General features: G+C 49.4%; 1 protein-coding gene across 1 annotated transcript in view; it reads right to left on the bottom strand.

Moving 5' to 3' along the window:
* Nucleotides 1-1417: 1417 nt before the first annotated feature.
* Nucleotides 1418-25745, bottom strand: part of TTF2 (transcription termination factor 2) — a 146683-nt gene continuing 122355 nt past the window's right edge. The window contains exons 23-24 of the mRNA XM_086935653.1: nucleotides 18425-18499; nucleotides 1418-3424 (exon numbers count right to left, since the gene is read on the bottom strand). Of these exons, the coding sequence (XP_086791779.1) occupies nucleotides 3280-3424; nucleotides 18425-18499 (220 nt within the window). The 3' untranslated portion in view covers nucleotides 1418-3279. The remainder of the gene's footprint in view (nucleotides 3425-18424; nucleotides 18500-25745) is intronic.

The raw sequence follows: 25745 nt of genomic DNA, 5'->3' as shown, positions 1-25745 counted from the left end.
AAACTGTTAATGGCAGTTGTAAATGTTTGCAACAAATAAATAAAATTGCAAGCTTGCCAGGACCCATCTGCTTTGCCAAAGCCAGTTTTCCATTTTATTCTGGTACACGTGTTTGGTTTTCCATTGGAATCGCAGTGCTGCAGCAAACCGCTCAGGGGCAGAGGGGTGCTGCGCGTGACAGCGGGGCTACAAGCAATGGTCAGGAGAAAGGACCAGAACTGCAACGGTGGCACTGGGCAATGCCAGCAGCTGGCAGAGACTTCCTTAGAACTTCTTTGGGTGTGGGCACGTTTAGAACAGAGGGTGCAGTTCACTAGAGCGGTTTAGCTACTGAGAACGAGATCGATCCTACTTGAAAAACTTTTTGATGCAGTTATAAAAATACAACGTAAACTGTTATTTATAGTGAGCATGTCCACCGAGCGGTTTCTTGGCGCTAATCTATCATGCATGTATATGCACATACTTAATGATCACTTGCAATAAAAATGTGAAGAAAACTGCACTTCGCCAATTGACTCTCAAAAGCAGTGCAGCCATTGGTCATTGTCTTGTCTCTGTTGGTTATCAAATACACAGAACACAAAATTTAAAACAATGCTTTATTTACAAAACAAACTGGGTAAATCCAGAGCTCTTAAGCAGTGCAATAAATGGCATGTTTTAAATCATCATAAAAGTATAAAACCTGTTCTAGTAGAGAGGACATCTTTAGAGGCACCATGGTCTTTCACAGCAGCAGACAGTTTAGAAAGCTGAAAGAAATCCTTAATATAGCGCTGCACGCCGTAGGATTAATTGATGCCCAGAGAGAGAGCCTACGACAGCTCAAGAGGCAATTTATAAGCACTTCAAAAAAGATGGCGGCCTCTCCCAACTCCAGCTCTATCCAAGTGTTATGGGCATCCTGGAAACACTTCAGGGTCTACAATTCAAACCAGGCACCTCTTAGAGGGCAGATCCGACAGAGCTCAACCTGGGAAAGGCAGTTTTCATGAGGTCACCTAAACTGCAGTTAAAGGGCTGCGGTCCCAATAGAGTAGAACGAAGGAGCTCAAACTGTGAAAGGCATTATACACAGTTGCCTCTATGACTAACAAAGGCCACTGATCCAATAGAGGACGCGGTCAAACAAACCATCTACCAATTAACAGAAGATATCTCTCCGAGCCGTCAACAAGAACGCACCAGAGAGCAGGTCATCCACAAAGCAGATGACTATGTAAGACTTAATTGGAGGATGCGGCTGAAACAGCTAACCAGGTAAGGCCAAAACAAGAGATACGGGTCTTTAAGCGATCAGTCATGTAATGCCTAAAGTAGAAGACCACGTGCTAGCGTGTCCGTGTTCCATGTCCTGAACAGTGAGGCACACTTATGAGCTGCAGCAGTTGAGAGCCTAAAGGTGACCCCTTGCATTAGTGTGAGCTATCCAGAGTGTGCTGATCTTAAAGAATGAACCTAGAAAGGAGAGCTCAACTTAAGACCGTGTAAATCTAAAAGGAAGCCTGGCGATCCGCCCGCACCATCCTGAGTAGACGGATCCCAAGAACGCCTGCAGAAGGGATCGCTACACTCAAGAGTCTTAAGCGGAATGTAGTGAGGTATGTGCGAGTGTAGATGTAGTCTTTCATCCACTGTCAATTTATTGATTAATACACAATTTGGCTTAAAATTACGGATTTACAAAGTAGACTGCAGAGGTGTCCCTCCACCTGGAGCGACCATTGGCCAGGTCACACAGATACATCTCACAGGCATACACCAGACTAAGGTTGTGATTTACATAAAACTTAAAAGTTTTAACTTTAGGCATAATGGGCTACCAAATTGTATGCATAAAGCGGCATGGAAATTGTGGTCATTTCGCACGAGAGTATCAGAATCATTTTTCTACCCTAACCAAGAGCGTATTAAACAGATAAAATAAATAAATACATACCTCCAAAAATTTCCCAAATATTTACAAGCCAATCAAACATTTACACCGCCCACATCAGGTACCATCAAAGTGACAGAAAATATAAACACAAACACTTGCCAACTACTTGAAAGTGTCAAGAGCCATCCTCCAGGGGGTGGGATCCAAGCAGCAATGCACATGCACCAAGAACTGCAAGTGCTCTCTATGAAAACCCAGACTGGTTAATTTATGGTCTGTAAGAAAGAAAATCCCACTAAGACCAAAGCAGCTGAAAGTGTTCTGAGGCCGGACAGCTAGAATGGAGGTTCACCCCACCTCATGAACAAGAGCTCAGTCCGCACAGCAGCCTTCCATTCAAGGACAGTGAAACATCTGCGCATGCCTACTCAGAGGGCCTCAGATAGATTTAGAAGGGGCCCACGTCTGCAATGGTATCATTTGTTGTACTTAAAGTCAGAGTTGGATTCCATGAACTTTCAAAAAATATTCTGCAGAGGACCCAAATTGTTGATTATTAGATGCAGTATGGACTTTTAGTAAGTGCTGGACTTGAACCCTGTGAGTGTCAGCGCTTCAACAGCAGGGGCCATGCGCACATCTCTAGCAGTTGTAAGGCCGGTGAAAATCTCTTGGGCACAGCACACACGCCTTGCTCACACAGTGACATTTCATGATCTTCTCAAACAAATGGTCAATCTCCTCTGGGCTAGGAGTCACTAGGGGGGACATTGACCCAGACGGTTGAGTGCATCAGAGGACCACGAAGACACAGGAACATGCATCAGCTACAGTTCAATGAAGAGCTCACCAACAGGTACAGCATCCAACACCGCTAACAGAAGCACGTTTGAGGAAGACCTCGAAATATTGCTTCCCCGGCATGTTTCAACGCTGTTCAGTCGCTGTGCAGCACCAGTCACCGTGCTATGGACAGGGAACAGCTTCCACAGGGCCACTGGAGACCAGGCTGAGAGCAGATTTAATTACACGGTAATCACTGGAGCCCTCAGCTTTAGCTGCCGCGGAGTCCCAGGAGGCAGCGGGAGCCAGAGGCAGCTCGTAATTGGCAGTGAGATGATGTCAAGAACTGAAAGACTAATATAATGGAGCTCAACAAACAGGGCGAGGGACAGGCAGTAAACAAAGTCATATAAATCAGTCCTTCGGTGGAGCGACAAAGCAGGGGCTAGGCCATGCCTTCTCCTCTCTGCCCTTGAACAATATAGCACCAAGAAATGTCAATAGAGGTATTCAGGCACTTCACCCCAGCTCAGAAACTGCTCCTTGTGCTGGACACTTACACAGACAAATAACAAAATGGTAGCAGCTTGGGGGGCCTGCCAGCTGGCAGCTCGTCACACACCAAAAAGCACCCGGAGGTCGGCCAGTGTGAGCTTGGTGAACGCCTCCCCGGTCCCCGACAGCACCTTCTTGGCCAGCTCTTTCTTCTTCTCCTGGAGGTCCGCAATCTTCCCCTCCACAGTATCTTCACACACAAACCTTGAAGATAAAATGTAAATACAAGTATTTTTACAGGCACACCCATAAGCATGTTTAAGACTGGGATATCAGTTTCTTGAAATATTTGTAGATCAGTATTTTAGATAACACAATGCCTGGGAACATGGGGCTTTTCACAATACGCGCACAAGATCTTAGAAACAAATTAATCCCCAGGGAGCACAGCAGATAATTAGTGTACGTCATACATGGGACTAGGGCAGGAGGGGGACTTTGCTGAAAGTCTTGTTGTCATGTGTCTTCCATTTTCAAATGCAGCATTGATAGAATGTGACACTTCGAGCCCCTCCATCCCTCAGTTTCCAAGAATCTCCTTTAGAGGCACACAACTGTAGAAAAACATTTCCTGCACAAATTACTACAGCTCGGACACCGCATCTTCGAAAACGAGGGGTACCAAACCTGTTAATACTTTGGCGACCTATCCAGTAATCCCTGAAGAAACCTACACTCTGCTGATGAGGAACAACAATTCCGAAACACCGGTGTACAGAGTTAGTGCTGCAACTTTGCCTGTTACACGTCCAGAGCTACGAAAGGTGCACATGCCTAAAGACTGCATTTAAAATGATGCTCGAGGGTTACACCCGCTGGTGAGGTCAGAAGTGTGCGACCCATAGACTTTTCACTTTATATGGTTCCCTTGAACCTTGGAGCTGACGAGCTCGGACACCGCATATTCGCGCCACGAGGGGTACCAAACCTGTTAATACTATTGGCTAGTCTCTTCCCCGCTCCCGCCTCCCAGCTGACCCCCCCTCCCACTGATACAGTAGGCCTGCCCCATCTGGGCTAGCGCTGTGACCATCTTCGCTCGCACCGAAGCGGTCGCTCCCCACGCTCCCTGACCCCCAGAACTGGAAGCGCTTCACTCCTCCTCGCAGCTGCAGCCAAATCAGTTCCGTTGTGTCTTCTTGTTTTTCCTCCCTCCGCCTTATTCGCAAGATCTACCGGTTTTTTTCTGTTGATGCCCTTAAAACCATTATCACGGCCCTCATTACATCCCGCCTGGATTATGGCAACGGCCTGTACGTAGGCATCCCCGCCTACGAAACTCGCCGTCTCCAGGCCATCCAAAACCAGGCGGCCCGCCTTATCCTTCGTCTTCCCAAATCCTCCCACATCACCCCGGCCCTCAAATCCCTCCATTGGCTCCCGGTTCTCTTCAGGTCCCGGTTTAAATTAGCCTGTCTGGCTTTCCGGGCGCACGCTCGTTCTGCCCCGCTTTTCATTAACTCTCTAATCTCCTCCCACGCTCCCAGTCGATCTCTCCGCTCTTCTTCTCTCTCTCTCCTTCATGTCCCCCGCTTCCGCAAATCCCGAACCGGGGGCACCCAATTTTCTGTATTGGCCCCCCAGATTTGGAACAATCTCCCTCTCTCCATCCGCTCTATCCCCATTTTCTCTCACTTTCGTAAAGCCCTTAAAACTTTTCTTTTTCTTCAGGCATTTCCCGGCTAACCTCTCATGGGACCCTCTGTAGTTACTGTTGTGCTCCTCAGCGCCAGGAAGCCGCTTGGCCGCAGTGCGCTTTAGAAATATCTTTTTCATTTCATTTGCTATTGTAGCGCTTGGTGAAATCACCAACTCGCATTGCTTGAAATCATTTTTGTAGCGCCTGGCATCGTAGCGCTTTGCTGCTGATAATTTATACTGTAATTTGCGGATTGGATTTAAATATTAACTGTTAGACTGCCGCCCGCATCGCCTGCAATAACATTTGTGCCTGATTGTGCCGCTATCACTGCCCGGATCCTAGCGCTATTCCGGCTGTGCCCCTGTCTCGCTTTATATTTGGGCTGCCATTTTGTGGTTGTAACTATTGGCTAGTCTCTTCCCCGCTCCCGCCTCCCAGCTGACTCCCCCTCGCCCCTCCCCTTCCACTATCCACATATGAAAGATGCATTCACGCGCAGCGGTCGCGCCAAAGGTAAGCCCGTCTACGCCCGTCCGCGCCTGGACCGCGCCCAACGCCAGACCCCCTGGCCCCCGCCGCACCCAGCCCACCAGATTCACATACGATGCCGCAACTCTCCTCGCCCTCAACCCCGGACACACACCACAATGCTACAAAGCCACCCCAGGACGTACCCACGGCCCATTCGCCTGCCACATCTGCAAGTTCTCCTGCTTCAGGACCCTCACCAAATCCACTTCCTCCAAACACAGCTCCGACTAACCACCTGAAGTGCATCCTGCTGAACACCCGCTCGGTCCACAGACACGCCACTGAACTTTGGGACCTACTCGACACTGCGTCACCGGATATCGCCTTCCTTACAGAAACTTGGATGAACACATCATCAGCACCCGACATCGCTATAGCCATACCGGACGCCTACAAGATCATCCGAAAAGACCGCACCAAACAGGAGGAGGCATCGCCATCATCCACAGGAACTCCATCAAAATCACGACCAGCCTCGACGATAATTTTGCAACCGCCGAACATCTCCACTTCCAGATCCACACCGACCCTAGGACCACACTTAGAGGCACACTCATCTACAGGCCTCCAGGAACCCGCACTCAATTCAGCGATGACATCACTGACTTCGTCAGCCCACATGCCCTCGCCTCCGAGAACTACATTCTATTAGGAGACCTCAACTTCCACCTTGAAAACAAACACGACAGTAACACCAACTCCCTTCTGGACAACCTGGCAAATCTCGGACTCAAACAACTTGTTGACACCCCCACCCATGTAGCTAGACATACGCTCGACCCAATCTTCACCTCCAGTAAGCACATCTCCTTTGGACGGACAACAGCAGTGTTCACTTCAGCTACAAAACCACCTTGACCCACAACTGCCCACAACCTATTCCTCGGAGAAACTGGAACAAAATCACCTCCGATCAACTCCTCACATCACTCAACCAAAACCCTCCTACCCCCTCATTGGACCCAAACCAAGTGGCCACCAAACTCAAACAATGGATCACTCACAGCGCTGACAATTTAGCACCCCTGAAAAAGCACCAGATCAATTCAGGCAGCAAAAAGGCTCCCTGGTTCAATGACCTTAAAAAATCCAAGAAGCTTTGCCGCACCCTAGAGAAAACTTGGAGAAAAAACCCAACCACCGTAAACATGGCCACCCTCAAGGCAGCCACCCGCAAACATCACCAACTGATTCGATCCACCAAGAAATCAGCATTCAAGGATCGTCTCGACAACAACGCCCACAACAAGCAAGGAACTATTCAACATCGTCAAAGAATTCACCAACCCCGCCGCAGCATCTAACGACATCACTCCCTCCCAAGACCTCTGCGATGCGTTATCCTCCTTCTTCTACAACAAAATTGCCGACATTCACAACAGCTTCAAGAACACTCCCTGCGAACAACCCTCCCCACCCCCCTCAGACCATACAGCACCAACTAACAACCTCAGCGCCTGGAACCCAATCACCACCGAAGACACCATCCACCTAATGAACTCAATCCACTCTGGCTCGCCATCCGACCCCTGCCCCCACCACATCTTAAACAAAGCTGACTCCATCATCGCACCCCATCTCCGTGATGTCATCAACTGCTTGCTCAACTCTGCCACCTTCCTAGAAAGCTGGAAACACGTCGAACTCAGCGCCCTCTTGAAGAAACCCACAGCAGACCCCTCTGAACTTAAAAACTACCGACCCATATCCCTCCTCCCCTTCCGCGCCAAAGTCATTGAGAAAGCCGTCAACAGCCAGCTCGCTGCCTTCCTTGAATCCAACAAGTCCCTCGATCCCTCTCAGTCCGGATTTCGAGCCAAACACAGCACCGAAACCGCCCTCATTGCAGCGACAGACGACATCCGAACACTACTAGACAACGGAGAAACAGTGGCCCTCATTCTACTCTACCTGTCTGCCGCTTTCGACACAGTCTGCCACAGCACCCTTATACAACGCCTCAGCAACATCGGCATACAAGGAAAAGCCTTGGACTGGATCATCTCATTCCTCGCTGGGAGAACTCAAAGAGTCCGACTTCCCCCATTCAACTCAGAGGCCACGGAAGTCATCTATGGAGTACCACAAGGATCATCACTCAGTCCCACCCTCTTCAACGTTTACATGAGTCCACTCGCCTCCATCGCGCGTCAACACAACCTTAACATCATCTCTTACGCCGACGACACCCAGTTAATCCTTTCCCTCACCAAAGACCCTAACACCGCCAAAACCGATCTTCACGAAGGCATGAAAGAAGTAGCCGAATGGATGAAACATAGCCGCCTAAAACTCAACTCAGACAAAACGGAGGTGCTCATCCTAGGATCTTCTCCCTCTGCCTGGGACGACTCTTGGTGGCCTTCCGCCCTGGGCACAGCACCCACACTAACAGACCACGCTCGCAACCTGGGCTTCATCCTAGACTCCTCTCTCTCGATGTCCAGACAAGTCAACGCAGTCTCATCCTCCTGCTTCAACGTACTTCGTATTCTCAAAAAGATCTTCCGCTGGATCCCCCTCGAAACAAGAAAGACTGTCACCCACGCACTGGTCACGAGTCGACTGGATTATGGTAACACACTATACGCCGGAATCACAGCAAAATTACAGAAAAAACTCCAACGCATCAGCGAGACTCATACTGGACATCCCTCGCCAAGATCACATCACTGGACACCTAAAAAACCTCCACTGGCTTCCCGTCAACAAGAGAATTACATTCCGTCTTCTCACCCACGCACACAAGGCCCTCTACAAACTAGGACCCGAATGCCTCAACACTCGACTGTCCTTCTACACACCCACCCGCCAACTCAGATCGTCCAATCAAGCCCTCGCCGCAGTCCCGCGCATCCGAAAATCCACCATGGGTGGCAGATCCTTCTCCTTCCTGGCGGCCAAGACCTGGAACTTACTCCCCACTCACCTCCGCCTCACTCAGAATCACATCTCCTTCAGAAAAGAACTTAAAACCTGGCTATTCGACAAAAATTGAACCCCCCCCCCCTTCCCCAAGCGCCTTGAGACCCTCTGGGTGAGTAGTGCGCTATATAAATCCATGAACTTGAACTAGTAATCCCTGAAGAAACCTACACTCTGCTGATTAGGAACAACAATTCCGAAACACCGGTGTACAGAGTTGGTGCTGCAACTTTGCCTGTTACACGTCCAGAGCTACGAAAGGCGCACATGCCTAAAGACTGCATTTACCATGATGCTAGAGGGTTACACCCGCTGGTGAGGTCAGAAGTGTGCAACCCATAGACTTTTCAAATTACTACACAACATTCTCCAGGGTCTGCAGCAACACTACTGAGCAGGGTGATTTTACTGCACTTGGGATAGTTCACCGGCCTTGAACAGCACAACCGTGAAAAGACAGCGTGCATCAGCGAAATGCACATTTTATGCTTCTGGGCTGGTGCGGTCTTCGAACGTGACACCGCTTTAAAACTCAGAAGCAAAAAGCTAAGCACATCTAACGAATATTTGCATAAAGGCCCGAAGCAAGCGTATCGTAGCAGTGATTAGCAGTTACCATCTCCGACTGGCCATGCTGGTCTTGGCAGTTTAATGACGTTCTCAGAACCCGACCGGTGAAGTAGCAGCATCCAAGTAGTCTGGTCACTTATGCACTAGACGGGTGGGTTGGGTACAAGAATGGGGTTTATAGAGCGGCAGTAACAGAGGGGCTGCGGTAAAGGTTTCCTTTATCCGGCCTTGGTCATTTCAACTACAAAGAACCACAGTAGTGGTGGTATTCTAGAATACGTACGGTAAGGTCCACAGGGAGATGCAAGACTTCGAACGGTACTGGATCAACCAATATTTAGATCTTCGCACACTTACGTTTATTAGTCTGTGGAGAGCACAGCTCTCCTAACAGAAGTATTTTGTTTGCAGGCACTGCACAAGTTTCTTTAACTAATACAGTGGGATAAACAGGTGGTAATGATAACAAATATGGAAGACCACGTTCCCCTTAACTCAAATTCTTAAGGAAATCAAGTCTGTAGAGCAGAAAGGGGCCAGCCTTGGCAGCATCAGCCAACATGTTACAAGGAGCCTTTGTCGAATGACATGTCATTGAACATTGACCCATATCCTAGTCTCGACATTACAAATGCCATTTTGCCTGTGCAGGGTGCAAGTTTGCGAATTGGAACATGGACATCATCCGGTCATAGCAGCCAGGAGAAGTTGTATGAATGTCATAATTTGTACTGCCTTATGAGTTGAGAACTCTGCGGTCCAGAATTGGCCACAGCCCACCATCCTCCTTGTGGACATGGAGGTAAACTGACTTTAAAAAGCGCTCCTGCTCTGCCTCGGGTACCATCTTGATCATGCCCTTTGAGAGGCAACATAAACGCCTTCCTGGATGCACCAGTTCCCCCTTTAACAAGCGTATTAGACCTAGAACATGAAAGAATAGTGGGGTGGGGAGAAATCTAGGATTTGGAAAAGGGGGTTAGCATGAAGATGACAGCTCTTTATGAAGGTGCACAGTCGGAGAATGTTATGACCCAACAGCAGATCAGGGAACACCAGAAGGGTAGATTTTACTGAGCCCCTCATCTTCATGCTGACTCTCCTCTTCATCATCATCATGCTGAACTGCATCAGGTATTTGAATCACTTTGAGTCAGAGCCGAAAATGTCTTTCATTCTCTTAAAATATTGGATTTGCAGAAAACAAGCCTTAAGAAGTCCTCTTTGACTCAAGTTTGTGCTTTTAGTATTGGACGACGATGGTTCACTAAACACAGGGTTCGGAGCCTGTATCAACCACGCTGGAGCCGCTGTTGGCTCCTACTGACCAGCTTCTTTGATACATGCACCCTAAGGTTTAAAAGGGGATAAAGAAAAGGCACAACTGTGCCTATTATCCGTATACTAAAACCATATCTCATGTGACTGAGGCACAAACAGCTACGTGAGAGACAGAAGATGCTGTTTGCAGCCTTTTGTGAAGAAAAAAATAACTTGCATGGGTTGAAGTAGAAATTAACTGGTTATACTTCTTCAAACATCAACTTCAAACATCAACTTCAACATGTCCTGCTCGGCCAAGTTAACAAACTGGCACCATATAAACACTTCTACAGGCAAAAAAGTAAAAAACTTATTTAGTTGCCAATTAACTCCAATCTTTAGGTGTTTTTTTTTTTAAGCCAACACTTGTTTTGCAGAGGATTATAGATTCCTCAGGCCAAAAACACATAAGTGAACACAAGATGAAGGAATAATAATGTTACATGTTATAATCCTTTAAACAAACGAATATGCTACTTACCAGTATGCATCTGTTCTTGGCATGTAGGGCTGCTGACATTCATATCTGTGCATAGATCGCCGCCTAGTGTTGGGTCCGGATGATTGCACATTGTTGTCCTGGAAGAGTCTTCGCAGTATCACGAGATAGGTGGCTCCTCCCCTGGACTACAGTGCGCATGGGCATCCTCAGATTGTTTTTCGCCATTGTGGCAGAGATGGAGTGTAATACAGTGAGTGATGTCCATGCTACATAGTAATTCTGAATGCTACAGCTGCTATAGGCGCCAGGGAGGAGGGTGGGCGATATGAATGCCAGCAGCCCTACATGCCAAGAACAGATGCATACTGGTAAGTAGCATATTCGGTTCGAGGCATGTGGGCTGCTGAATTCATATCTGTGCATAGAATACATAGCAGTCCCTCCTGTTAGCGGCGCCTGCCCGTGCCAGCTGCAGCAGTCTGAAAAAGAGTTTTGAGAACAGTCTGTCCTACAGCTGCCTGCTGTTTAGAATGCACATCTACGCAGTAGTGTTTCGTAAATGTATGTGTGGTGGACCAAGTGGCTGCCTTACATATTTCTTCTAAAGGAATATTCCCCAGGAAAGCCATGGACGCTCCTAACTTACGTGTGGGGTGTGCTCGTGGTGGAATGGTTAGTGTGCGTTTAGCTTAAGCATAGCAAATCTGTATACACTTAACGATCCACCGGGCTATCCCGGCTTTGGAAATGGGATTGCCTTTGTGTTGTGGAGAAAAGGCAACACAAAGCTGTTTTGTTTTTCTGAAATCCTTTGTTCTGTCTATATAGTACATTAGAGCCCTTTTGACATCTAACGTGTGTAGGGATCTCTCCTCGACATTTTCTGGATTAGGAAAGAAAACTGGCAGTTCTATGGTCTGGTTCATGTGGAACTGCGAAATCACCATAAGCATAAAGGTAGGGTTGGTGCGTAATACAACCCTATTTGCGTGGACCTGTATGAATCTCTTGAATGGTTAGTGCCTGGAGTTCACTAACTCTCCTTAGTGAGGTAATGGCTACTAGGAAAGCAACTTTCCAGGTCAGAAATTGAATCTCACAAGAGTGTAGAGGTTCAAAAGGTGGTCCCATCAATCTGGTGAGGACCACATTAGGTTCCAGACTGGTGAAGGTGGGTGTCTGGGAGGGATCACTCTTTTGAGTCCCTCCAGAAAGGCTTTAATGGCAGGCACTCTGAATAGTGAGAGGTGCTGCCTGTTCTGAAGATAGGCTGCTATGGCGGATACATGTATACAAATGGAACTGTACGCTAGATTACATCTGTATAAATGCAACAAATAACAGATAATGTTCTGAATAGATGCATCCAGTGGGTTAATGTCATTGTTGGTACAATATATGACAAACCTTTTCCATTTAGCCGCATAGCATGCTCTGGTTGTGGGCCCTCTTGCCTCCTTGATGATATTCATACATTCTGGCGGCAAGTTGAGGTAGCCAAATTCTAGGACTTCAGGAGCCAGATCGCCAGGTTTAGCGGTTGCGGATCCGGATGCTGAATGACGCCATGGCTCTGCGTCAAAAGCCTGGGTGTGAGGCGTAGCCTTTGATGCGGTACCACGGATAGTTCTAGAAACGTGGTGTACCATGGTTGGCGTGCCCACATTGGATCAACCAGGATGAGGGTCATCGAGTGTTGCCGTAGTTTGCGTGCCACCAGCGGTATCAAAGGTGCTGGGGGAAAAGCATACGCAAATTTGCCTGACCAGTTCATCCATATCGCATTGCCCTGCGACTGTGGGAACCTGCTTGCGAAGCTTTGGCATTTTCCCTTGTGGCGAACAGGTCTATCTGTGGATGACCCCACTGCTGGAAGTACGGGTGAAGTACTGATGGATGTATCTCCCACTCGTGCATCTGGTGGCTGTGCCTGCTGAGCAGATCCGCCATCTGGTTGTCCTTGCCCAGGAGGTGTTCCGCCATGAGGAAGATGTTCCTCTGAATGGCCCACTTCCACATGCTCTGAGCCAGATGAGACAACTGTGGAGTGTGTGTACCTCCCTGCTTCTGTATGTAGTACATGGCAGTCATGTTGTCCGTTCGGATCAACACGACCTTGTTGCACAAGTGTACCTTGAAAGCTTTCATCGCCATTAAGATTGCCATCAGTTCCAGAAGGTTGATGTGAATCTTCTTTTGCTGTGCTGTCCATAGTCCCTGCACTGTGTAGTAGAGTACATGCGCTCCCCATCCCTGGAGAGATGCGCCCGTCGTCAGTATTATCTGTGGTACAGGCTCTTGGAAAGGTCGGCCCTTGCGAAGGTTTTGTGAGTTCCACCAATGCAGAGAGTTGTATGCCCGACCGCTCACCAACACTAGGTCTTTCAGTTGTCCTTGAGCCTGATTCCATTGACGTGCTAAGCACTCCTGAAGCGGACGCATGTGTAGTCTTGCGTGCGGGACTATGAAAATGCAGGAGGCCATCATGCCTATCAACTGCATGAACACTTTCGCTGGAAGCGAGTGTTAAGGTCTGAATTTTTGTATCAGCAATTGCATGCTGTTTATTCTCGCTGAATTTGGATGAGCTTTGGCTGCCAGAGTGTCTATTGTCGCACCCAGGTACTGCCGCACGTGGGCAGGCTGAAGATGTGACTTTGGATAATTTAGCGAGAATCCCAGACTGTGAAGAAGATGAATGGTGTGGGACATGTGGCTGGCACACTGCTGGGCTGACTTTGCTTGAATAAGCCAGTCGTCCAGATAAGGGTAGACATGTATGTGCTGTCTCCCGAGGTGTGCTGCTACTGTACAGTACCGATAGCGAGTGGTCTTTGACACTATCCACAGCATTGTTGGTTTCTCAGGGTTCTTTTGTAGTAATCCTTTCTGACAACTGTATTATCATTAAGTCAGAGTCCTTTGACTTTGGTGTTCTACCATTATACAACATAGTACCCTGAGTCACGTGTAAAATTGGCCACTGGTGAATCAATGGTGGCTTATGGCACTACTAGGATTTCAGTTTTCCCTCTGAGGGCAACCATATACTACAGACATCCACTCCTGAACACCGTTTAAAAAGGTTGGAGGCATTGTTAACACCTGTAGTCTTTGCCTTAGAGCATTACTTTAACACTGGGTGAGTGACGTTGGGAGCTGTTTTGACGGGTTAGATGAGAGTTTGTCACACTTTTACTGGGCTAGTGTGTGTAAAGCGATTCGGCTGGACACATAAGTTATGTGCGCTAAATGTGTCTTTTTCTTTTGCACACCAGAGCGGGGCCTCCATTTGCCGAGCAGTTGCCGGGCGAGGTGAGGTCTTCACCCACACAAAGCTGGGTGAGTTTCACTCCGAGGAAATGCCTCTTAGTGACTAAGCTAATATGCTTATATGTGGTGCAGAACGCAAATTGTTTCTGTATGTGTCCTCTGTCTTGGTGGTGTGTGTGGCGTCATTGGATTCATATGTGCGAATGAATATAGTGATTTTCTCTTTGTTTTTTGACAGGAAGAAGATTTTTTCCTGTGAACAGTGGACAATGTTGGTCCAAGTTGTGAGGGGGAGACATGACTTTCTTGAGTATACTACATGTTATTGCTACAATTGATTCTTTGTTACATGTGTATGCACCCCTCTATCTGTGTTGCAGTAGCTTACCTTAAACAATATTTTAGGTCCTGACGAAAGCTGGAGTAATACTCCTGTAAGCTGAAACTAGTTGACCACTTGCACATCGCCTAAAAGTAGTCTTACTCACCCACTACCAGGCGTTTTTAATCATGACACCTAGACTATTCAGTTTAGCAATGTCTTCAATCTAGGTAGTCATTTTTAGTTAGCACATTTTCAACAGCACTGCACTACCCTTCACAAGTTTCATATTATTATTTTTTGAGCATTACTGTGGCTATATTTGCCGCTCTCCACTTATGCATTGCCATGATATGGTACAGGCGAATGCGTGGAGCGACTGCTAATCCCCATATGATGAAACGCCGCCATATGGGTGGTCTGATGGGACTTTTTTAGCCCAGTAAGACTCTTTTCTCTTTTTCACATATGTGCCCGTGTGATTGCCACACACTACTCAGGACATGACACCACCCCTGACCTGGTCTTCTCTCTTTGTTTTTCAAAGTGCTGCTACTGTCGCCAGGCACTTTGTGAACACCCTGGGTGCCATCGTTACTCCGAAAGTGAGGACTTTGAACTGATAATGTTGATGTTGAATAGTGAACCGGAGATACTGTCTGTGTGATGGGTGTATGGGTATATGGAAATATGCATCTTTCAGATCTAGCGTTGCGAGGAAGTCTCCCTGACTGAGAAGCGGCAGAACCTGATGTAAGGTGAGCATATGGAAATGCTCTGACAGAATGTAACTGTTTAGAGGCCTGAGGTCCAATATAGGTCTGAGAGACCCGTCTTTTTTGGGTATTAAAAAGTACAGAGAGTACACCCCCGACCCTTGTTCTTCTACAGGCACAAGCTCTATGGCCCCTTTTTGCAGCATGCTGACGACCTCCTGCTGCAATAAGTGTAAGTGCTCTGTGGACATAGGACCGTGTCTTGGTGGGATGTTGGGTGGAGTGGACGTTAATTCCAGACAATACCCGTACTGTACAAGGTCTCTCACCCACCTGTCTGTGGTGATGGACTTCCAGACTGGCAGGAACTGTTGTAGTCTCCCCCCGACAGGTGTTATATGGTCGGGTACAGTGACAGGGCGTCACTGTTTGGTATTGGCAGAGGATCTGGAACTGGTGTTTCCTCTGCCTCTGCCCTTGATGTTGTTGCCACGATATCCACCCCGGTTGTTCTTATTGTAGGTGGATTGTGTACCTCCCTTATTGTATTGTGTCTGTTGTGTTGACCGGCCTCTTGAGGGGCCCCTAGTATTGGAGTGATGAAAGGAGCCACCCCGAAACTGCTGTGACTGCAGAGCCCCCAGAGACTTCGCAGTCTCTGTGTCTTTTTTAAGCTTTTCAAGGGTGGTGTCAACCTCAGGTCCGAATAAGAAGTCTGGGTTAACTGGCTGATTGAGGATAGAAGTTTGTATTTCAGGTTTGAATCCTGAAATTCTCAACCAGGCGTGTCTCCTTAACATAACGCTAGTGTTGATGGCCCTGGCTGCAGTGTCAGCTGCGTCTAGAGCACACTTGATGGAAGCATTGGTTATCAGTTTCCCCTCCTGGATAAGTAGTTCTGCCCCCTCCTTGTACTGATCAGGTAGGTGTTGCAACAGTGTCTCAAGGGTATCATAATGTGCCCTGTCATATCTGGCCAAGAGTGCCAGAGTGTTGGCAATGCGCCAGATTTTAGCCGCCTGCGCATCTACTCTTTTTCCTCAAGTTTCCATAACCTTTGACTCTTTGTCCGGAGGAGGAGCATCACCTGTAGTCTGGGAGTTTGCTCTCTTACGTGCATTAGAAACAACCAATGAGTCCAATGGCAACTGTCCCCTTATATAAGGAGGGTCCACAGGGGCCGGCCTATATTTCTTCTCAATCCTTGGGTTTAACACCCTGGCTCTAGTGGGGTCTTTAAAAATGTCACCAGCATGTTTAAGGACCCCTTTGAGCATGGGTAGGGTGTTGACTGCCCTTTCTGAAGTGGAAAAGGTGTTGACCGAAAAGTCTTCAACCACAGGGTCAGCATGTAGCTCGACGTCATGATTACTGGCTTCCCTTTCAATAAGGGCGTTAAAGGCAGCTGTGTCTTCAGTAGGAGATGTTTTCACACTGTACACATGAGTGTCAGGGCCAGTCTGCGGATCCCTTGAGTCAGCAGGGTCCGTCCATTGTTGGTCTTGATCATCAGGATCAGTGTCCACATGATAGAGTTCATCCTCATGTTCATCATCCCTTGCATCCACATCGGAGTATGTTGTGGAAAAATGTTGAGGTTCCTGTCCATAGTGACGGAGGGGTTCCACAAGAGCTGGAGATGTTGTTGAAACTCTCTTCTTCAAGGGAATCTTATATGATTCCATGGGTGTTTCCGGCATTAATTTTCTATTGTATATGGACAGTCTACCAGTTTCCGAGTTGATGAATTGCCTCGGCTCCTGGTCTTCAGGCTCTTGTGCAGCCTCCATTTCCGCCGACACTTGTTTAGTGGCGCCGATAGTTTGTTTCGGCTCGAACATCTTCGGACGCACAGAGGGTGGTAACCCGAATTTGATAGGCGTCGCCGCGGTCTGAACTTGTCTGACCAGCTTCGGCGTCGGGGCCTTCTTCGGTCCGACCGCTGTAGCCTTATCCTTGATGCGTTGGAGTGACTCAGAGACACTTCCTTGGCTATGAATGGACTGGGGCGCGTCGACTCAACAGGGTCCTTGGAGCCGGTCTTCGGCCTGTCCGTAGGCCTCGACCGAGGATCGATCCAGTCTTTCGGTTTGAGCCTTTTGTGCGAATTGACTGCCTTCGGCCTTGGCGGTTCGACGGCCTTGACCTTGGTCTTCGGTGCCCCAACCATTGGCTCGACGACCTTCTTGAGCTTTCCGGCATCGACGGCCATTTTCTTTTTCTTTGGCTCCGAGGGGTTGGAGGCCTTGGAGCCGACCAGAGTCACTTGCACTTTCGGTTTCGATTTCGGCAATGATGCTGTCGGTTCCGATTTCTTTGTATCGACCGATGGCGGTTTCGAAACCGAAGGCTCTTTAGTAATGTTCGAAGACGGGCCTTTATGTGGGGCTGTAGAACGAGATTGTAGATCTTGGGTAAGGCCTAGTGGCGATCCTTCGACCTGAGCCATATTGAGTGCGCCATAGTCGGCCCCCGTACAGCCGGTTGGGCCTAGCTCTTCGCCTGAGCTATCTTCTACGGCCCCAAGGGCCTCCACGTCGTCTCCTACCTCATCGACGACGTTAATGTCTTCGTCTTGCACCTCTTCGTCTTCGGCGTCATACTCTGAGTCATGGCCCGAAGCCGGATCGGAGCAGTGTTCCTGATCCTCCAGATCAACGACCTCTTAGTCTTCGGTCCCAAAGATGTTTACGGGAACAGGCGCTGACTTCTTTGACTCCAGTCGAGCCGCGCGGCGAATCTTGTTTTCTTCGACCTGAACCAGGCACAGGCCATACAGTTGGCTTCGTTGTGGTCTGGGGACAGGCACTTGTTGCACACCGGGTGGACATCGATGTGCGGGTATTTTGCATTGCAAAGGGGACACCTCTTGAATGGACTTCTTTCCATTTGAGATCGAAGATCGGGTCGAGTGTGGAAAGAAAAACCTGTTGAGTCCTCGATGTCCTCCTGAAACAAAGGCACCGATACCGAACGAAACGATACCGACGCTGTCGAAAGCCTTTTGGCTTTGTAGAAAGTTTTTCTAACTTGAGCTAAGATAGTAACATCCGAACCCAATGGCGGAAAAAAACATCTGAGGATGGAGAGGATGCCCATGCGCACTGTAGTCCAGGGGAGGAGCCACCTATCTCGTGATACTTTGAAGACTCTTCCAGGACAACAATGTGCAATCATCCGGACCCAACACGATCTATGCACAGATATGAATTCAGCAGCCCACATGCCTCGAACTCATTGATCTATTTTATAACTTTTTCCTGTACCGATTTAAATTTCCATGGCAAAAATTTGGAATACGGGCATATAACGCAAAGTGGATCTCATTTGGTTTTATGCTGAGATTTTAACCATCCATCACATCATCTCAGGATCTAACTTTCTATCCCAAGGGTTCAATGTGTCCTAAAGACTTGAGACCTAATGCATGCCTCACGTTTAAAAAGAGACAGATTCTGACCTGTGTATAACCACATCCCGGAGTTGGCCCACTCGATAGATCCGATCACAAGCTTGGTCTTCCAAGGCAGGGTTCCTAGGGAAGATAAAAAACAAAAGCAGAATTTATGCATTGTGCCAGATTGTGAGGAGGCTGATAGGAAGAGGGTTCTATATCCAAATCTAGATTGACCCTTCTTTTGTCAAATGCATACACATAAAGAGTTGCAATATCGGTTCGCAAAGGCCCAGCATTGTACATCACGGAAAGTAGACATTTTTGTGTAAGGAAAAGGGGGGGGGGGCTCCAATCTCTTCTTTTACCGAGTGCATGTAGTGATGCGAAAGCGGTGGATTCTCCTAGTTTGCAGTCTCACTAATTATCAGCATCTGGCTAGCCTGCCATCCGATGTTGCACCCAGGAACTGCTTTCCAAAGTAGTTAACCAGCAATCTTTAAGCAACCAGTGTAGTGCATGTGTGAATATGTATACACAATGTTAACCCTCGCCCCATGAGGCTGCAGATATCCTCTTAAACATAAAACTACAAGGAAGTAAGAAAACATTGGTGTGATGGGTTTGACCAATGGCAGAGGGAGTAGGCGTGAGGGCACATAAGCGACACCAGTTTTTAGGAGTCAAAGTCATCCTAAATTTAACTTCATACCTCCATGTTTCGCTGACTCTCAGAATGAAAAAGAAAGCGGGGAAGGGTGCATTAGGGAGCTACATATTTAGGCAGGATGTTTCCAAAGACTAAAGGCACCTAGTGCCATAAAGCATGAAGAACATAGGGCTGAATATTTGCAGCCCATGTAGCTGCCCTGTGTACGTCTCCAACATGAACATGTCTTGAGAAGGACACCAATGTCACTTTGCGCTGGTATATCATGCCCGCACATTAGATAGATAGTGCACTCCTCATGAAGAATAGGTATAGGAAATGCGGGAGGCACCCATCTGTTGGGACAGGAATGTCGCCTGCATAGTAAACCAGCCTGCCCCCCTATGCGGATTGAATATGAAATGGATATCCTGGCTTTTGTTGGCTGCGTTAATGTCGCCCTGTGAGCGGAGTCCTACACCTGCCCATGGTAAAGCCCATGTCAAGAATCTGTTCTGCGACCTGAAGCCTGCCCTCTTATTGACATGGAAATACTTTGTATGTCCTGAGTTTCAGCAGCATACAGATTTTATGAATCGCCTGATCAGGCATTTTTCCTGTATCTGAGGGAGTGCACCCACTCATGTAAAGCCCAGCTTAGATATAGCACCCAGCCCCTTGTACTGATAATCTGAGCGCTTGTCAAGTGAGTGAATACATTGTATTGCAAATGCTACTTACCAGTATGCATCTGTTCTTGGCATGTAGGGCTGCTGACATTCATATCTGTGCATAGATCGCCACCTAGTGTTGGGTCCGGATGATTGCACATTGTTGTCCTGGAAGAGTCTTCGAAGTATCACGAGATAGGTGGCTCCTCCCCTGGACTACAGTGCGCATGGGCATCGCCTCCATCCCCAGATTGTTTTTAGCCATTGGCAGAGATGGAGTGAAGAATGTGAGTGATGACCATGCTATGAGCATATGTATGTAAATGAATGAATTCTGCAGCTGCTACAGGCGCCGGGGAGGAGGGTGGGCGATATGAATGTCAGCAGCCCTACATGCCAAGAACAGATGCATACTGGTAAGTAGCATTTGCAGTTCGAGGCATGTGGGCTGCTGAATTCATATCTGTGCATAGAATACATAGCAGTCCCTCTATTAGCGGCGGCCACCCGTGCCAGCTGCAGTAGTCTGAAAAAGTGTTTTTAGAACAGCCTGACCAACAGCTGCCTGTTGTTTGGAATGCACGTCTACACAGTAGTGTTTAGTGAAAGTATGTGTGGTAGACCATGTGGCTGCTCTACAGATATCTTCTAAGGGAATGTTACCTAGGAAAGCCATAGAGGCCCCCAACTTCCTGGTGGAGTGGGCCCTCGGTGGGATAGTGAGAGTGCGCTTAGCTTTAGCGTAACAGATTTGAATGCACTTCACTATCCACCTAGCAATCCCTGCTTTAGAGATAGCGTTTCCCTTGTGGTGAGTGGCAAAAGCAACAAAAAGCTGCTTGGTTTTGAGAAAATCCTTTGTCCTGTCTACATAATACATCAAGGCCCTCTTAACATCAAGGGTGTGGAGCATGCGCTCCGCCAGTGTATCTGGGTTTTGGAAAAACACCGGCAATTCAATTGTCTGGTTTAAGTGGAATTGGGATACCACTTTGGGCAGGAATTTAATGTTAGTGCGTAGCACCACCCTGTTAGCATGTACCTGGAAGAAAGATTCTTGGATGGTGAGCGCCTGCAGCTCGCTAACCCTCCGTAGCGAAGTAATAGCTACTAAGAACGCAACCTTCCAAGTCAGAAACTGAAGCTCACAAGAGTGCAGTGGCTCAAAGGGAGGACCCATCAGCCTCGTAAGAACCACATTGAGGTTCCATTCTGGAGCTGGTGGAGTCCTTGGTGGAATGACCCTTTTGAGTCCTTCCAGAAAGGCCTTGATAGCAGGGACCCTGAAGAGTGACAGGTGTGGTCTATTCTGGAGGTATGCTGCAATAGCAGACAGGTGAATGCGGATGGAAGAGTACGCCAGATTGCATTGGTACAGGTGGAAGAGATAGCAAATGATGTTTTGAATGGAAGCATCTAGCGGGTCGATATTGTGGTTAGCACAGTAGATGACAAACCTCTTCCATTTAGCCGCATAACAAGCTCTGGTAGTGGGCTTCCTTGCCTCCCGAATGATGTTCATGCAATCGGGAGGAAGATTGAGGTAGCCAAACTCTAGGACTTCAGGAGCCAGATCGCCAGGTTGAGCTGTTGCGGATCTGGGTGCTGAATGTCGCCATGGCTCTGCGTCAGAAGGCTGGGAGTGAGATGAAGCCTTTGATGCGGTACCACGGACAGTTCCAGAAACGTGGTGTACCATGGTTGGCGAGCCCACGTTGGAGCAACTAGGATGAGAGTCATCGAGTGCTGCCTGAGCTTGCGTGCCACCAGCGGTATCAGAGGTGCTGGGGGAAAAGCGTACGCAAATTTGCCTGACCAGTTCATCCACATCGCATTGCCCTGTGATTGGGGGTGTGGGAATCTGGCGGCGAAGCTTTGGCATTTTGCGTTCTCCTTTGTGGCGAACAGGTCTATCTCTGGATGACCCCACCTTTGGAAGTACGGTTGGAGTACTGATGGATGTATCTCCCACTCGTGCATCTGATGGCTGTGCCTGCTGAGCAGATCCGCCATTTGATTGTCCTTGCCCGGGAGATGCTCTGCCATGAGGAAGATGTTCCTCTGAATGGCCCACTTCCACATGCTCTGAGCCAGATGAGACAGCTGTGGAGAGTGTGTGCCTCCCTGCTTCTGGATGTAGTACATGGCCGTCATGTTGTCCGTCCGGATCAACACGACTTTGTTGCACAGATGTACTTTGAACGCCTTCAAGGCCATGAAGATTGCCATCAGTTCCAACACATTGATGTGCATCTTCCTTTGCTGTAGTGTCCATAGTCCCTGCACAGTGTAATGGAGTACATGCGCTCCCCATCCCTGGAGAGAGGCGTCCGTCGTCAGGATAATCTGTGGGACAGGCTCTTGGAATGGTCAGCCCTTGCAAAGGTTGTGTGGATTCCACCAATGCAGAGAGTTGTATGCCCGACCGCTCACCAACACTAGGTCTGTCAGTTGCCCATGAGCCTGAGTCCACTGACGTGCAAGGCACTCCTGAAGCGGACGCATATGTAGTCTCGCGTGCGGGACAATGGAGATGCAGGAGGCCATCATGCCTATCAACTGCATGAACACCTTCGCTGGAAGCGAGTGTTGGGGTCTGAATCGTTGGATCAGCGCCTGGATACTGGCGATTCTCACTGAATTTGGCTGCGCGGTGGCTGCCAGAGTGTTGATTGTCGCGCCCAGGTACTGTCGCACGTGGGCGGGCTGGAGATGGGACTTCGGGTAGTTCAGAGAGAATCCCAGATCGTGCAGGAGATGAATGGTGCGTGACACGTGGTCGACGCACTGCTGTTCTGTCCTTGCCTGAATGAGCCAGTCGTCCAGGTAGGGAAAGACGTGGACGTGCTGGCGACGGAGATGCGCCGCACAGTCGCTAGGCACTTGGTAAACACTCTCGGTGCCGTGGTGACCCCGAACGGCAGAACCTTGAACTGGTAATGCTGGTCTAAGATCGTGAATCTGAGGTACTTCCTGTGGGAAGGATGCAGGGGGATATGAAAATAGGCATCTTTCAGATCCAGCGTAGCCAGGAAGTCCCCCTGTTGAAGCAGGGGAAGCACCTGCTGTAACGTGAGCATATGGAAGTGCTCCGAGAGGATGTACCAGTTCAGGGGCCTGAGGTCCAGGATCGGCCTGAGGGATCCGTCCTTCTTGGGAATCAGAAAATACAGGGAGTAAACCCCTGTTCCCCGCTCTTGCAATGGAACGAGCTCTATCGCCCCTTTTTGCAGCATGACTAGAACTTCTTGCTGCAACAAGGTCAAGTGCTCGCCTGACATAGGACGGCTCCTTGGGGGCATGTCCGGTGGAATGGACGTAAGCTCTAGACAGTACCCGTACTGGATAATAGACCTCACCCACCTGTCCGTGGTGATGGACTTCCACGCCGGCAGGAACTGCTGGAGCCTCCCCCCGACCGGTGTTGCATGGCCGGGGGGCAGTGACAAGACGTCACTGTTTGTTGGTGGCGGTGGACCTGGAGCTATTGTTGCCACGTCCCCTGCCCTTGACATTATTGCCTCTGTAACCACCTGTATTTTTGTTGTTATACGAGGCTTGGGTGTTAGTCTTGTAATATTGTGTGGACTGGGATGCTTGTCCCCTTGAGGTGCCTCTGGAGTTTGAGCGGCGAAAGGAACCACTCCGAAACTGCTGACTTTGTAAAGCCCCCATGGACTTGGCAGTTTCCGTATCTTTTTTCATTTTTTCCAGTGTGGCATCCACCTCAGGGCCAAACAGATGGTCAGGATTCACTGTCTGATTCAGTATAGTGGTTTGGATGTCGGGTTTGAACCCCGAAATTCTAAGCCAGGCATGGCGTCTAAGCAGCACACTAGTATTGATAGCCCTGGAGGCTGTGTCTGCCACATCCAACGCACATTTGATGGATGCATTCGTAATGAGTTTACCCTCCTGAATCAGCATCTCCCCCGCCTCCTTGTATTGGTCAGGCAAGTGTTGCAGTATGGCCTCTAATGTGTCGTAATGGGCCCTATCATAACGTGCAAGCAAGGCTTGGGTGTTAGATATTCTCCAGATATTAGCTGCCTGTGCAGCAATCCGTTTGCCGGAGGCCTCAAAGATCTTGGACTCTTTGTCTGGGGGAGGAGCGTCACCAGTAGTTTGAGAGTTCGCCCTCTTCCGAGCGTTGGAAACGACCAGGGAGTCCAACGGCAAGTGTCCCTTGATATATGTAGGATCCGTGGGCGCTGCCTTATATTTCCTGTCGATGCGAGGGTTGACCACACGCGCTCGGGTGGGCTCCTTGAAAACCTCCGTTGCATGTTTAAGCACCCCCTTCAGCATCGGTAGCGTTTTGACTGACTTTTCGGCTACCGAGAAGGTGTCGAATAAGAAGTCCACATCCACGGGGTCCGAGTGCAGCTCGACGTCGTGGTTAGCCGCAGCTCTCTCTATCAGAGCATTGAAGGCCGTCGAATCCTCAGTCGGGGACGTCTTGGCCGCAAAAAGTTGAGCGTCCTGACCCGCCTGCGGGTCCTCCGGGTCGCCTCCGGCGGACCACGGAACGTGCTCCTCCTCCGGATCCGAGTACGCCGGATAGTCGTACTCGGCATCCTCCTCGTCCGCACCGGCTGCGGTGGAATGCGTCGGCGAGTACCCCAGGGTTTGTGGGGACACAGGCTCCACCAAAGCCGAAGAGCCCTCGGAGTCCCTTTTGTTTTTGAGAGGGATCTTAAAATGTTCCAACGCCGGCTCCGTCGTGATCTTCCTTTTGAGGAGCGACAGTTTTCCGGTGTTGGCGTCGATGGTTACCTCACGACGTTCCTCTTCAGCAAGCGGTTGGAGTCGAAGCTTCGACACCACCAAGGCCGCTTTAGGTGCCAATACCTCCTTCGAGGGTCCACTCTGTTTCGGCGCGAAGGCCTTCGGCGCCGACTTGGGAGGAAAGGTGAAACGGATAGGCGTCTGCTCCTTCGCGGGCTTAGGCGTGAGCTTCGGCGCCACAGTGTCTTTTCGAATCCGCTGCAAGGATTCCGCCACCTTCTTCGTCAAGGCCGGAGAGGGCTTGACCGGCTCGAGCGACTTTTCGGCATCGAGAGCCCGATCACCCGCATGCGCCTTCTTCGGGGCCGACGCCCCATGGCCATGCGCGTCGTCGCCCAGACGCTTTTTCGGAGCCGACTTCGGATCCACAACCCCTTTCGGAGCCGACGCAGCCGCGTCGGACGATTTCGCCTTCGGCACCGACCCCGAGGACTTCGGGTCGGCCATCTTGGCGTGGCTCTTCGAGTCGGCCATTTTGGTTTTCTTGGAAGTTGACGCCTCCAGAACCTTCTTCACCAGCGCAACTTTCACTTTCGGTTTCGCATCCGAGGGTGCGTGACCAGTTGGCTTCACTTTCGTTTTCCTCGACGTAAGTGATGGGTCATAAATGTCCGTGACCGGGCCCGGAGGCGGGGACGTAGGACTCATAGTTAGATCTTGGGTAAGGCCCGAAGGCGATCCCTCGACCTGGGCCGTAGGAGGGGTAATAACCCCAGAGTCTGGTTGGGGATGCTCCTCCTCCGAGCTATCACCCATAGTGGCAAAAGCCTGATCGTCGTCCCCTACCTCGTCGGTGACTTCGTCAAAGTTCTCCGCACCCTCGTCATAGGTTTCCCCTTCGGATGCGGGATTAGAGTCCGAACCTTGCACGTCGTCTTCTCCCTCGACAGATTCCTGGAAAATGTCATCTGGTGGGGGCGCCGTAGCCGATAACTTAGCCTGGAGCCTATTGGCCCGACGAATCTTTAAAGTCTTCTTGCTCCGGAACTTCGAACACGCCATGCAGGTGTCTTCGCGGTGATCCGGCGACAAGCAGGTATTGCACACAGGGTGCACGTCGAGGTGTGAATATTTAGAGTTACACACCGGGCACTTCTTAAAGGGAGTTCGCTCCATAGCAAGAGTGTAGTGTAGGCCCGTCCGCGCCGAAAGCACGTGGAAGGGCAGCAAGAGATCGGAGCTGAGAGTCAGAAAGAAACCCGTACGCAACTATACCGACGCCCAGCCTAAAGACCTTTTGGTCTCGAGTAGAAGTTGAACAACTATCGGTTCCGACAGA

This window comes from Lissotriton vulgaris, chromosome 8 (genome assembly GCF_964263255.1).
Source record: "Lissotriton vulgaris chromosome 8, aLisVul1.2, whole genome shotgun sequence".
Lineage (NCBI taxonomy): Eukaryota > Metazoa > Chordata > Amphibia > Caudata > Salamandridae > Lissotriton > Lissotriton vulgaris.
Note: the sequence above shows the minus strand (reverse complement) of the source record. Positions and strands in the feature narration are given on the sequence as shown.